The 14,987-nt window shown below is 43.0% G+C and overlaps 1 protein-coding gene and 1 pseudogene across 2 annotated transcripts in view; one reads left to right on the forward strand and one right to left on the reverse strand.

Annotated features, from left to right (window-relative positions):
- Positions 1-14,987, reverse strand: part of DNASE1L3 (deoxyribonuclease 1 like 3) — a 35,323-nt gene that overhangs the window by 9,354 nt on the left and 10,982 nt on the right. For both annotated transcript variants that reach the window (XM_033926720.1, XM_033926719.1), the window contains exons 3-7: positions 13,244-13,333; positions 11,563-11,675; positions 9,864-9,976; positions 7,875-8,032; positions 3,044-3,140 (exon numbers count right to left, since the gene is read on the reverse strand). In XM_033926720.1, the coding sequence (XP_033782611.1) occupies positions 3,044-3,140; positions 7,875-8,032; positions 9,864-9,976; positions 11,563-11,675; positions 13,244-13,333 (571 nt within the window). The remainder of the gene's footprint in view (positions 1-3,043; positions 3,141-7,874; positions 8,033-9,863; positions 9,977-11,562; positions 11,676-13,243; positions 13,334-14,987) is intronic.
- On the forward strand, positions 2,906-3,045 carry LOC117351477 (annotated as a pseudogene).

Here is a 14,987-nt window from a genome sequence, read left to right on the forward strand (position 1 = left end):
TGGCTTCGGAGCTGCGATCAGCTGAACGGCAGCGGAAGCCCCAAAGCCACCGGCACCTTTGGGAAGTCCTGCAGGTCTTATTGCAAGACGTTGAACAGCATCGCAGGCTTTATCCTATCTCAAGAAGACATTGAGGGCCTGATTCTGTATAGGACACAAGTCTCAGCGGCTGCCTGTCCTAGGAGGAATTGCGTTTGCCCTAACGGACCCCCGATTCTCTAACCAGTGCCCATGTTACCGGCGCTAGAGAATCATGTCTTGGGCTGATTGCAAAGAACATAAGAATTGCCTTTGCTGGGTCAGACCAGCGGTCCATCGTGCCCAGCACTCCGCTCACACGGCAGCCCTTAGGTCAAAGACCAGTGCCCTATTTGAGTCTAGCCTTATCTGCGTATGTTCTGGTCCAGCAGGAACCTATCTAACCTTTTCTTGAATCCCTGGAGGGTACTTTCCCCTATAACAGCCTTTGGAAGAGCCTTCCAGATTTCTACCACTCTCTGGGTGAAGAAGAACTTCCTTACATTTGTACAGAATCTATCCCCTTTTCACTTTAGCGAGTGCCCTCTCTTTCTCTCCACCTTGGAGAGGGTGAACAATCTCTCTTTCTCTACTAAGTCAATTCCCTTCAATATCTTGAATGTTTTGATCATGTCCCCTCTCAGTCTCCTCTTTTCAAGGGAGAAGAGGCCCAGTTTCTCTAGCCTCTCATTGTACGGCAACTCCTCCAGTCCCTTAACCAATTTTGTCACTCTTCTCTGGACCCTTTTGAGTAGTACTATGTCCTTTTTCATGTACGGCGACCAGTGTTGGATGCAGTATTCCAGGTGGGGGTGTACCATGGCTCAGTACAGTGGCATGATAACCTTCTCAGATCTGTTTGTGATCCCCTTCTTAATCATTCCTAGCATTCTGTTGGCCTTTTTAGCTACCGCCACACATTGATTTATCTACAAGTACTCCCAAGTTTCTTTCCTGGGGGCTCTCTGAGTATAGCACTGGACATCCTGTATTCGTTCATATGATTTCTGTTACCGACATGCATCACCTTGCACTTATCCACATTGAACCTCATTTGCTATTTTGCTGCCCATCAGCTGATCGCAGCAAGGGAATTACCTGATCAGCTGAGCAGGCAGGACTCCCCAAAGCTGTGCTTCGGACACTCCTACTAGCTCTGCTGATTAAGGGGAAAATACCCCTCCTGCAATCAGCTGAGCCAGCTGCGGCAGAGGTCCCCCTGATATGAACCCCCCCAAATTGGCCAGAGGGATGCCCACTCCCTCCTGCCGCAGGCCCCTCTGAAGCCCCGACACTCCCCTATCATGATTGGCAGGAGGGATGCCCACTCCCTCTTGCTGCCAGCCCCTCCCTCCGAAGCCCAGACACCCCCATCACGATTGGCAGGAGGTATTCCCACTCTCTCCTGCTGCCGACCCTTTCGATCCCCTGAACCCCCCAACCGCTGGGTGGTAATTGCTGTAATAGTCACAGCTGCAGTGGCCTTTCTGCTGAATCAGTACTGCTAACTTCTCACTGCCTGGCAGAAAGCACTGAAGAGCAAACTTAGCAAAATAAGAAGACTAATGGCCCATCTAGCCCAGTATCCCATCTAAGCAAAGGCCAATACAAGTCACAAGTACCTGGCAAGAAAACCAAATAGTAGCAGCATTCCATGCTACCGTCCCAAGTCTGTCTCAATTGCAAACTATGGACTTTTCCTCCAGGAATTTGTCCAAACATTTTTTTAAAACCAGCTACATTAATTGCTCTTACCACATCCTCTGGCAACACATTCCATAGCTCTGAGTGAAAAAATGTTTCCTCCTATTGGTTTTAAAAGTATTACTCTGTAACTTCATCGAGTGTCCCCTAGTCTTTGTAATTTTTGACGGAGTGAAAAATCGATCCACTTGTACCCGTTCTACTCCACTCAGGATTTTGCAGACTTCAATCATATTTCCCCTCAGCCTTCTCTTTTCCAAGCTGGGGAGCCCTAACCTTTTTAGTCTTTCCTCATAGAATTCCATCCCTTTTATCATCTTGGTCGCTCTTCTTTTAACCTTTTCTAGTGCCGCTATATCTTTTTTGAGATAAGGAGACCAGAACTGAATGCAATACTCAAGGTGAGGTCGCACCATTGAGCAGGCTAGTAAGCTTGGTGGGAAAATGAGAAAGAGAAAGCTAGAAAGAAAAGCACTGCTGGTCTTGGTGTTGTTTCTTTGTATCTATGAATTTATTACCCCCCCCCCCCCCCAAAAAAAAAAAATAAAGTGCAAGACTACAGTCCATGTTATATGTTTAGGAGGACAAAGTCTGAAGTGGCTCAGCCTGTCCTATCTAGTCAGTCACCATCCTGGCCAAGAGATTCAACAGTGCATTTTCTGTGGGGCAGGCAGTGGCGTAGCATGGGTAAGTGGCACCCGGGGCTGTGGCGATCCTCCCCTGCCCCCCCCCCCTGCCACGTGCACCCCCCTTTCCTTCCCCCATACCTTTTTAATTTTCCAGGCGAGAGCAATAGCGCGAACTTGCTACCCACGTCGTGTCGGCTATCCCTTTGACATCACTTCCTAGACGTGGGGCCTGGAAGTGACATCAGAGAGAGGCGGCACCAAGACAGGCAGCAAGTTTGTAATGCTGCTCGTGCAGAAAAAATGAAAGAGGTGCGAGGGAAGGGGCGCACGTGTGTGGTAGAGGTGGATGGGTGCCTGCACTCTTTACAAAGACCACACCTGAAACCCTCTTTACTACGCTGGTGAGGGCAAGTCTACCTACAATATTTATACAGGCCTCCTCCTCCTCCTATTCATTATTTCTGTAGCGCTGAAAGGCTTATGCAGCGCTGCATATTTTAACATACAAAAGACAGTCCCTGCTCAGAAGAGCTTAAAATCTCATTTAGACAATCTAATTTACCTGGTAGGGAAGGTGGCGCTCCCAGGGTGAGGCTCGGCCACTGCACTCAGGCTGTGCTGACCCCTGCGATTTCCCCACATGTGGGAAAGTCGACTTATGACCTGGGAAGAATTCATAGAGAAGGACCTACCTGTTCCTCACTTAAGCCGTAGGCGTCTTTGAAGTTGAATATAGTTGGTGAGTGTGAAACAATAGAAGTGAGAATCTTTTCACCGTGAACCACAATCCTGAAAGGATGAGACAGATTATTAGAGCCCATCTTTTGTAGCAAGTTAAATCCAAACTCATAGTTTCTTCAGTACAAGTCAAGCATTTTTGTAAATCTTACCAATTTAGTGTACATTTTGGATTGTCAGCTTCTGCTGTCTTTTTTTTTGTTGGGGGGAGGGGGATATCAGCCTATTCTAATTTTTTAATGTGCACGGTGGTGCAGATACTGTATGTGATACACTCTGGGCCTGATTCTAAAAATGGCATCCCAATTGTAGGCGGCAGCAGGCGTCCTACCGCTGTCTAAAGGACCAATTGGGACATGCGTTTAAAAAAAAAAAATGGACAGGTGAAGGATGCCTTCAATGTAGGCATTGTTCACGCTTGTATGGAGACATCCAGGCACACCTATGGACGCCTAAGGCCAACGTAGGTGTGGTTTACACCAAAAGTGGCCTTAGGCGTCTGTAGGCATGCCTACGCGCTTCCCATAGGCGAGTCAGACGCCTTAAAAAATGAAGGCCTGTAACATGCTGGCCTACATTTAAGGTGTCTGTAGAGGACAATAGATGCAATTCTGGAAACGGTGCCTACTGGTGATCGACATGTGATAGGTTTTGCAGACTACCATGGCAGGTGCCGTTTCTAGAATCAGGTTCTCCGAGTCTTCATTTTTTGCTATATCCACATACAATGGCGCCCCCTTTCCTTTCCCCGTACCTTTTTAACTTGAGCAGCATGCCCACACCAGTGTCAGCTCGCCTTTTGGCGTCACTTCCTAGGAGCGGATCCCCGAAATGACGTCAGCGAGAGCGCCAATACCGACACGGGCAGCAACTTCACACGGGGAAGACAAGGGGCAAGGAGAGGAACAGGGGTGCCGCGCCCTTAGCAAAATGGCACCTGGGGCGGACCGCCCCCCCCTTGCCCATCCTTACTATGTCTCTGCCTCTGAGTCTTCTTCTTTTTTTTCTATATCCACACAATCCCTCTCTTCATTGACTCTCTATTTGTTTCTGTGTACAACTCCTCATTATCTCTCTACTCTTCTCTCTCCCTATATCCCTACCTAGGAGCTCTTCATTCATGAATAAAACTCTCTTCTACTGCTAATTCCCTCCTTTTATATTTAAACAATTTTTATTGAACGTGCAACCGAGGTACGCGGAATCAATGGACCAAATGCCTCAATACAACTTGTACATTTCAATTATTAACTTTAAGGGCAACACCTTAACCCCCACCCTCCTCCCTGCTTCCCCCTTCCCTCCCAATGGTACACTATCCAATGTCTACATGGAACTAGTGTGACATAATACCACTATTGCCTGTTAGCAATTTAAAACCCTACTATGTGTAGCACTGGTCATGGTTGACCAAAATGGCCTCCTATGTTATTTTGTCTGGTAATTTCTTCTTTTGCTTTAGACTAAATTGGGACTAGACCTGGGATTGTGGAAGGTTCCTTTAACTAGCCAGGAATTTTCCCTTAATTGAACAGACCCTCTGTCCTACTGTTTCTAGTTTGGTCATTGCTAGGGTTGCCAGATTTTACTATAGTAAAATCCAGAGCCCTAGACTCGACCCCAGGCCTGTCCAGTTCTACCCAGCCCCAACCCCGCTGCCTGCTCTTGTCGGGCAGGAGGAAATCCGCACATGCACGGATTTCCTCCTGCCCGATACGATTTAGAAGAGGCTTTTCAAAACCGGACAAAGGTGCTGGGTTTTGAAAAGCCGTCCGCACCCCTGAACATGTCCTTGAAAAGGAGAACATGTCCGGGGAAATCCAGATGTCTTGTAACCCTAGTCATTGCAGAACTGGTTCTGAGACAGGAAACTACACAGCAGGACTCCCCTTCCCTACTCCTTTTCTTCTTTGATCTGTGCGACTCGCAAATGGAAGATTAGATTAGATTCTGGCCACCAAGTGTTGCCGTAGGGATAGCGATGAAGTCCTCCTTGCAGGGGCTTTGCAAATTGGCTCTGCAGCCTTTATTTGACCCTGAGTAGATAGAGATGGTCTGATCCAGGAATCGAACCAGGAATTCTCTCCTTATGACAGCACAAAGCACTGCCACTGAATAATTAAGTCAGCCATATTTTTAATAATAATGTTTTTTATAATAGGCTTCTAACTGGTTAGTACCGGAAGCACTCATATCTACAAAATATACTCAGGCAGACTGATTACAAGACGCCCATTAAAAAATCATGGTTAGTAGCACCTAACTTTTTTTTTTTTTAATTCTTTATTCATTTTCAATAAGTGCAATACAAATTAAATACATTTTATATTTAAGACATCACTTAATACTCTTTCAAGAAACAAATCAATCTATATCCCTCCCCCCACCCTATCCCATAACTATTATAAATTTTTAATTTAATAATCAAATCTTCAAAAAGCTCATTATGATATACATTTCATATCCATAAGAGATAATAAGCACTAATAAATAAACCCATACATTAATTTTACAATAATTCAGAGAATCATTTAAAAATAAATCCACCCTCCCTCCCTCCCCCTGGATGTGCACATAATATATCAATAAAAATCAAATCTACAATAGATCAACAAAAAACGTAGACACCTGTAATATAGGCCAGGGTTTTAAAGGCCTACATTGTAGACACCTAAGTCCTTTAGAGAATCGTGCCTAGTGGTGCTTAAGATTTTCTCCGCCCTAAACACGCTGGAGAACTGCTGGAGAGGGTGCAGAGATGAGCAATGAAACTAGTAAAAAGTATGGAGAAACTGGAATACGAGGATCGACTTAAGAGCCTGGGATTGTTCTCCCTTGAGAAAAGGAGACTGCGAGGGGATATGATCGAGGCTTTCAAAAATACTGAAAGGAATTGACAAAATAGAGCAGGAAAAAAAATTATTTACAATGTCCAACGTGACACGGACATGGGCTGAAGCTAAGGGGGGACAAGTCCAGGACAAATGTCAGGAAGTTCTGCTTCACGCAGAGAGTGGTTGACACCTGGAATGATCTCCCAGAGAAGGTTATTGCGGAATCCACTGTTCTAGGATTTAAAAGCAAACTAGATGCACATCTCCTTACGAGAGGCATAGAGGGATATGGGTGACTAAAATTACGCCAGGTGTAGACCTGGCTGGGCCTCCGCGTGTGCGGATCGCTGGACTTGATGGACTGAAGGTCTGATCCGGAGATGGCGCTTCTTATGTTCTTATGTTAGGCGCTATGCGATAGGAGACTATCTTTTATAGAAGCGCGCCTAAGAAGATAGGCATCTATCTCCTAATTCATTTTTTTTTTTCAATTATGAGCTTGTTAAGTTCATAATTGAAGCCGGTTTACTAATTAATCTCCACCCCCCCCCCTTTTTTTTCTAAGCCACACTAGAGGTTTCTACCATGGTCCAGAGCGCTAAATGCTCTGATGCTGCTCTAATGCTCTGGACCATGGTAGAAACCTCTACTGTGGCTTAGAAAAAAAGGGGGGGGGGGGTGTGGTAAATTAGGCGCCTATATCTTTAGACGCCATTTATAGAATCTGGGCCTGAAAGCAATTAAAACAATCAGATCAGCTGAATTAAATTTCTCCAGCATTCAGGAGTCCTGTACTAAACATCCCTAATATTGGTGTGATGCATATGAAAATGATTTCCCAACCACCTGAGCACTGGTTTCATATTTTTTTTTTCCTAGGAGGACTACTAGTTGTGAATCTACAACTAGCCTTCCAGATGTCACCTCCCAGTAGGTTCCCAATCAAATATACTGGGTCAATAGTATAGCAAGTAGTCTCCCAAAGAATAGGACCAAACAAATAAACAAAAATAAAGGAGAACTCCTTATGTATAGAAGAGAAGACTTTCAACCAGAGAGGTGCTCAGAACCTTGAATAAAGGTGATGGAAAACACTAACTGGGGAAAAACCCCCTATAAGTGTTTCAATGCTCTATCATTGCATCTTCTCCATTGGAAGAAAGAAATCCGTGAAAAACTTGTGCAAAAACTTAACTGGTGTCAAAAATATATATCTATAATATAAGCAAAGCGTGTTTGTAATAATGTGCTGAAACTTAGCTTGCATGGGTGGTTAGGAAGCAGGCTCACTCCAGCAGGCTCTAACGTGTTTCGCCATTGGCTTCCTCAGAGAGCCTTCAAAAGCTGGAACAGAGTGAAACTTCTTCCTTCCTCGTCACCCAAAATTACATCACTTCCTGGTACCAGGAAGTGATGTGATTTTGGGTGACAAGGAAGGAAGGAAGGAAGTGATGTAATTTTGGGTGACGAGGAAGGAAGGAAGAAGTTTCACTCTGTTCCAGCTTTTGAAGGCTCTCTGAGGAAGCCAATGGCGAAACGCGTTAGAGCCTGCTGGAGTGAGCCTGCTTCCTAACCACCCATGCAAGCTAAGTTTCAGCACATTATTACAAACACGCTTTGCTTATATTATAGATATATATTTTTGACACCAGTTAAGTTTTTGCACAAGTTTTTCACGGATTTCTTTCTTCCAATGGAGAAGATGCAATGATAGAGCATTGAAACACTTCTAGGGGGTTTTTCCCCAGTTAGTGTTTTCCATCACCTTTATTCAAGGTTCTGAGCACCTCTCTGGTTGAAAGTCTTCTCTTCTATACATAAGGAGTTCTCCTTTACTTTTGTTTATTTGTTTGGTTCACCTCCCAGTAGATGCCTCGTCATAATTCAACCAATTATGCAAAAATGTAAATAGTCGGCAACCTAGTACAGTAACACATCCAAATTGCAGTACCTGTCATAAGCACAGTTGGTGGTGTTTCTAACCGTTGTGTCAACATTGTCATCAATTAACCAAAAAAAATCTTGTTGGGTCCTCAGTCTGATGTTCTTCCACTGCTTTTTGGGAACGTAGCCACAGTCTGCGTTAAAATCACCAATAAAGATGAAGTTCTGGAAGACACCAGTTCAACAAATTGATGACAATATGAATTGCGCAGCCAGTCTCCTTCGTAATCTTTTTCCGATAATCTCTGTCCCCCCCCATCTTCAGAGTAATTAAAACATCAAAGCAGAGAGTTATCTATAGTGGAATGTCACAAACATGAATTTGGATTTTCCACGTTTGCTTCTAACTCTTTGCCCTGCTGATGCTAGTCTCACAGAAAAAAAAGGGCTCTGATTTGAAAACTGGTTCATAAACAGAACAAATAACTCCTAATCTCATATCCTAATATTATTGTTTCCCCGGGGCACAGAGGCATGAGGGAAAGATCATTATTGTGGTAACAGAGCGCATTGTAGTCTGTTATTAAATGAGTCTGTTATTAAATGACTCCTAAATGCACACAACCACAGTAATACACTTACAATCTAAGAGGTGTTTTTCTACCCATTAGAAGACATAATCAGTGCATGCCAATCATATTAAGAACATAAGAATAGCCTTACTGGTTCAGAGACCAATGGTCCATCAAGCCCAGTAGCCCGTTTTCACGGTGGCCAATCCTTATCTGTGGAAGAGTTACTATCGCACCACTTTTGCAAGAGTCTCTATTGGAATTTATTTTCATTTGATTTATATTTTCTTCATTAGTGGCAAGAAGGATAACTTTTAATGATTGTTCTGACCTCATTTGCAGTGTCTTTTTGGGAGAGTACCTGAATGAAAGCCAAGTTAGCATTGTAGGCTCTTGATCTTCACTTCTATTCTGAAGGGCTTTCAACAAATCGGGTTTTCAGGATACCCTAATGAATATTCATTAGGGATATCCTGAAAACCTGACCCATTGGTGGCTCCTACTCGATGAGAGTAGGCAGCGGGGGAAGGGGCTAGGCAAGATTGGGGGCAGGACTGGGGCGTGACAGGGTGTGGATGGGTGGACCTGGGCGGGGCGGGTCTGGGGGGGGGTCTAGATTTTCCAAACAGAAAATCTGGTAACTCTACCCCAGCTCGACAACCCTCCTTGCTCCCTCCCTCCCTTTCCCTCCCCCCCCCCGACTGTGGTGCCCAAGCTAAACACCCCTACTCCCTCTGAAGTGGCAGGAGGGAATAGGCATCCCTCCCTCCTGCGTCCCGGCCTGCCTTTTCAAAATGGGAGCGTACGCAGGTAAGGCTAGACTCAGGGCTCTGGTCCTTTACCTAAGGGCCGCCGCGGGAGCGGACTGCCGGGCACGATGGACCACTGGTCTGACCCAGCAACGGTAATTCTTATGTTCTGCCCCTGCCTGATGCATGTTGGGATGCACTGGTAGGGGCTTATGCACCATATAAGGAGGAGTCCATAAAGGGTCTGCTGGACCACCAGGGATTTTTTTTTTCTTTGGGGAAGGGGTTCATTAGACCTGCAGGGATTTTTGTGGGTTGGGCTCGCGATTCCCTGACTCTCCTGTCAGTGCCTGAGCCAATCAGCACTCAGGCACTGACAGGAAAGCCAGGCTACGACAGCTCAGAACTACTGGAAAAGTTTACGCACTAAAAGGTGGGCACTCCTTGCTGTGCAGTACACAAAATGCTCATTTTAATATCAATGAGCTCCTTATATTGCATTTGCATGGGATTTTCAGCCGCTACTACCTCTATCGGTAAAAGTCACCAAGAAACCCTTTTGTGCATCGGAAGCTGAACTAATGTGCACGCTAGACTGGCTACAAGCAGACTTGCTTTCACGGTAAGCTTTTGAGCATCTGACCCTAGGTAAGTCTCTTTAGTTCTTACAGGACACTGTTCCTGTTTCTGGCCTCTGTGCAGCCACATATAATGAAAGGAGGAAGCGAGACTCACTTTTGCATTCCAGAGCCGTTTCACTTCTAAATACACGTCGTAGAGTTCATCGATCTCGCGCACAGCTGCGTCGGGTGTGGTGTGCTGGGGGATCATCACAAATTCTTTCACAGCTTAAGAGATAAAGACAGTGCAAACATCATGAACACTAGACCTACTAGCGTCAGAATGGAAATTATAAGCAATGGCTGAAAATGCTGAATTATAAAACACACAAGTTACAAATAGGGGCGGGAAGGGTACATATAACACATTTGAAACAGCACCAGCTTAATGCATGACAGGCCAGTGCTAGCAGGAAAAAAACAAACAAACCCCAGAACTTTTTTATAGATGCTTTTGACTGCTAATTCCTTTCAGTTAGGTCACTCTTTTAATCACTAGTTGTTGGTTTTTTTTTAATTATTATTTTATTTTTATTTAACCCTTCCTTTTGTTATTTCCCATGGTCGTCTCATTTCCTATCAACTATTGCATTTCTTCCCCTTTCCTCCCTCCTGGCTCTGTTCGTACTGTGCGATTCGTCTATGTCATTAGTATTGTTTCCCCGAATGTGGCCATTTTTATTGCTTTTAGTTTTGTTCGTCGTTTTGTATTAAGATTAAGCGATCCATCAAATTTTAAATAAACTTGAAACTAATATTACAACGGCAATTGGGTAGTATCTGAAGATAAGCATGACAGATAAATCCTCACTCATGGGTGATGTCGCTGATGGAGCCTAGAAGCATGTTTGTTAAGATAAAAAAGAGAGGGGGGCGGTCCGCCAGAACACCTCTTCCTCTCTGCCACACTGCCTCTTCCCACTCCTCCCTTCCCCCCCCCCCCACGCAGATAAGCGCCTCTATTAATTTAATAACAAACCTAATCCTCATAATATAGAAAATCTTCCTCCATAGATGTTAAAATTTGCAACAATCGAGCCGGATTATTAAAATAAATGGTTCGCTAAATAACCAGATAACAGACCTTATAACAAAAACAGCTAAACTTAAAGAGGTCCCGTGCCTCAATAGGAAGCTAATACATTTTACAGAAATAAGGCGTTGCATGATCCATTTGTTTCAAATTATAAAATAAAACGCACCGCTGTATTTTGAATCAAGTGGAGCTTTTGGCCGGTCCTGGTTTTACAGCTACATCCCAAAGCAGTGTAGTATTTGTAGTCCAGGATTCTATCCACTGAAATCAGTGCTCCAGGTCCCATAATGCATCAGGATGAGGTTGGCAGAAATCCAGGACCGGCCAAAAAATAAGTCTCCTTTCTGGAATGGGTAACCTGGTCACCCTAGGGAAAATAGAGAATATAGAAAGATACTAACAAAATCTAAACTAACATCAGATGGAAAGCTGGCAGTAGGTAAAGGAGCAAAAACCACTAATATATAATTTGAGAATACAGGCCCTTTTGGGGCTGGAGCCACTAACTTCTCATAAAGTGGAGAAAAAAAGACTTCAGACACATAAGCTCCCACCAGTAATTCAAAGGCAAAAAATTCACTTTATTCCAACTTCCAGCTTCCATCCTCAGAAAAAGGACCAAACTCAAAGGCAGGAGCACAAAATGAAAACATTGTTACATTTATCTCAAATGGTTTTGAAAATCGGTACTTGGACATCTTGGTGACAGTTTTTGGACATTTTTTTTTTTAAATTTTTACTATGATCCCAAAGGCAGTTGTGATTAATTCCAACTCACCGGTTTTTGGACATTTGAACCAAACGACAAATGGTTCCCTAGAAAATGCATCTTCATCGCCAGGTTGAAGATCCTGGTACTGGTAGGTCTGTTTAATTTCTACCACCTTCTTCCTGCAGAATGGCAATACATAGTAAATCCTCTCTAGCATGTGCGATAGGAGCTGTATACATTTTAGAAATAAATTGTATTAATTATTTTATTCATTAATTTTAGTTATAGTTACTTTACCCCCCTTTTACTAAACTGCAATAGTGGTTATTAGCGCAGGGAGGAACTCTGTGAGCATTGGGAGCAGCATGGCTCCCTGTGCTAATAACCGCTATCACGGTTTAGTAAAAGGGGAGGGGGGAGGGTAGATTATACAGCAACCACCATAGGTACATGTCCAGGAATGGGAAAAGCAAACGCAACAACAAAGGTGACCAACTGGTGTTCAGTCTCTTTTATTGTAATGGACTCGACTCAATCGTGTTTCGGCCCGTAAGGGCCTGCCTCAGGAGTCTAAATATAACATAATAAAGAAATGAAAAATAATATGATGGAAATATACAATGATATCAGCATCCTCTTCATGAAAAGAAACAGACTAAGGGCTCCTTTTATCAAGCCACGCGTGACTTTTCATCACGCGCTAACCCCCGCACTGGCTAAAAACTACCGCCTGCTCAAGAGGAGGCGGTAGCGGCTAGCGTGGCTGGTGGTTTAATGTGCGCTATTAACATAGAAATATAAAAAGATGACGGCAGAAAAGGGCTATAGCCCATCAAGTCTGCCCACTCTACTGTCCCACCCCATTAAGTCAGAGTGCTGCTCGACCCACGTAGAGATCCCACGTGGATGTCCCAAGACATATAAATAAACCATATACAATATACATGTGTATGTTCATCAAAAAGTCATGAAACATTGTCTATGAACAATTCAAAATAAACATGGATATACTGCATATAACCAATATTAAACTTAATGAAACTGTCAAAAACTTTATTACATCAATAAGCCCCAACACCATTCAAAAGATAAACATAACTATATAAAACATTATCCATGGACAATGCTAAACCATCCTAAATAAACATGGATATGATGTATATAGCCCATGTTGACCTTAATAAAACTATCAAAAGACTTTATTCAATCAATAATTATAAAAACATTTAAAAATGAATATAAATATGTCATAAAACATTCAAACATTTCATTATACAATAAAACCCAAAGAAATATTTTAAAACAAAATGATAAGATCAAACTAAAAACACGTATTTTGAAATTAATATATCTAAAAACACAAATAATTTATCCAATTGTAGTGAATGGAAAAATATATCATAAATATTGTCAAAACTTGTAAATCAGTTTGTGCAATTCCCATAAACTTTTCAACACATGCTTTAGTAAACTGAAATTGGAAAAAAAGAAGAAACAAGAAAAAGGAAACAAAGAATAATAATAATAATTTTATTTTTCTATATGGGGGAGTTGGTGGTCTAGGGAGGAGAGGGTATCACAAGTCATAAGCATCCCTAAATAATGTTTTAAAGTTTGTTTTAAATTTATCTAGGTTTTCTTCCTCTCTTAAGTAAAGTGGTAGCGAATTCTAGTGGGTAGAAGCAGTAACTGCAAAGATAGCCAGCACAAGGCTTTAAAATGCATGCAAAAAGTGCCATTTCTTTACCTATAAATGAAAGCGTACTGTTCTTTGTAGGTCTTTCGTCCGAGCCGCTTGCTGATTGTGGAACTGTATTCATTTGTTCCTCCTGCATGGCTGCAAAATACAATTGTTGGAGAAAGATGTCTGAGCATTGTGTGTGTCAATTTTTAGTTTACAGAAGTTTCACAAGACTAAAAAGGAGCTGAATAGAGTCTATATGGAATGAAATATCTAGTTAAATATCTAAAACCCAAAGAGAATATCCCAAAAGTCCTGAACAATTCTATTAGTCCTCTGTGTAAAATGTTCTAGGCTGCTCTACTGCTATGACTTATGGCTGTATAGATGATATAGGCCAGTGGTCTCAAACCCGTGGCCTGGGGACCACACGCGACCCGCCAGGTACTATTTTGAGGCTCTCGGTATGTTTATCTTAATCACAAAAGTAAAATAAAACAGTTTCTTGATCATATGTCTCTTTAGCTATAAATGACAATATTATTATTAAGACTTAGCCAAAAGGAAAGATTTATAAACTATGACGAGTTTTACCTCATGCAAAATTGTCATTTCTTTAATAAGACATTAACTATTTTTTTCTGAGGCTCTCCAAGTACCTACAAATCCCAAATGTGGCCCTGCAAAGGGTTTGAGTTGGAGACCACTAGCTAAATTGTAACCATGACAGCCTGTTTGCCTTTGGGAAGCAGAGCTGAGATTGTGATGTCACAATGCCTCATTCCACCAATAAGAGCCAGCCTCATCAGTGATGTCACAATGGCTTGATTGTCCTGTTCTCCCCTCTGCCCTCCAACCCAGCCAGCAGATTAACCGTTCCCCTTAACTCAGTGGTCTCAAACTCTTTAATAAGACATTAACTATTTTTTTCTGAGGCCCTCCAAGTACCTACAAATCCAAAATGTGGCCCTGCAAAGGGGTGGAGTTGGAGACCACTGGCTTAACTGTAACCATGACAGCCTGTTTGCCTTTGGGAAGCAGAGCTGAGATTGTGATGTCACAATGCCTCATTCCACCAATAAGAGCCAGCCTCATCGGTGATTTCACAATGGCTTGATTGTCCTGTTCTCCCCTCTGCCCTCCAACCCAGCCAGCAGATTAACCGTTCCCCTTAACTCAGTGGTCTCAAACTCTTTAATAAGACATTAACTATTTTTTTCTGAGGCCCTCCAAGTACCTACAAATCCAAAATGTGGCCCTGCAAAGGGGTGGAGTTGGCGACCACTGGCTTAACTGTAACCATGACATCCTGTTTGTATTTGGGAAGCAGAGCTGAGCTGTGATGTCACAATGCCTCATTCCACCAATAAGAGCCAACCTCATCAGTGATGTCACAATGGCTTGATTGTCCTGTTCTCCCCTCTGCCCTCCAACCCAGCCAGCAGATTAACCGTTCCCCTTAACTCAGTGGTCTCAAACTCTTTAATAAGACATTAACTATTTTTTTCTGAGGCCCTCCAAGTACTTACAAATCCAAAATGTGGCCCTGCAAAGGGTTTGAGTTTGAGACCACTGCTATAGGCTATACATTTTCTGATGGTCCCTTGATTGCTTTGGCTATTACATTATTTAAATATCTAAGCATATTAATTAAGGGGTCCTTTTACTAAGGCGTGCTAGCCATTATAATGCGTGCTAAATATTAGCATGCGCTAAACGCTAACGCATCCATTACAGTCTATGGACGCATTAGCGTTTAGTGCGTGCTAAAATGGCTGGCACACCTTAGTAAAAGGACCCCTAAATGTTT

This window comes from Geotrypetes seraphini, chromosome 17, assembly GCF_902459505.1.
Source record: "Geotrypetes seraphini chromosome 17, aGeoSer1.1, whole genome shotgun sequence".
Taxonomy (NCBI): Eukaryota; Metazoa; Chordata; class Amphibia; order Gymnophiona; family Dermophiidae; genus Geotrypetes; species Geotrypetes seraphini.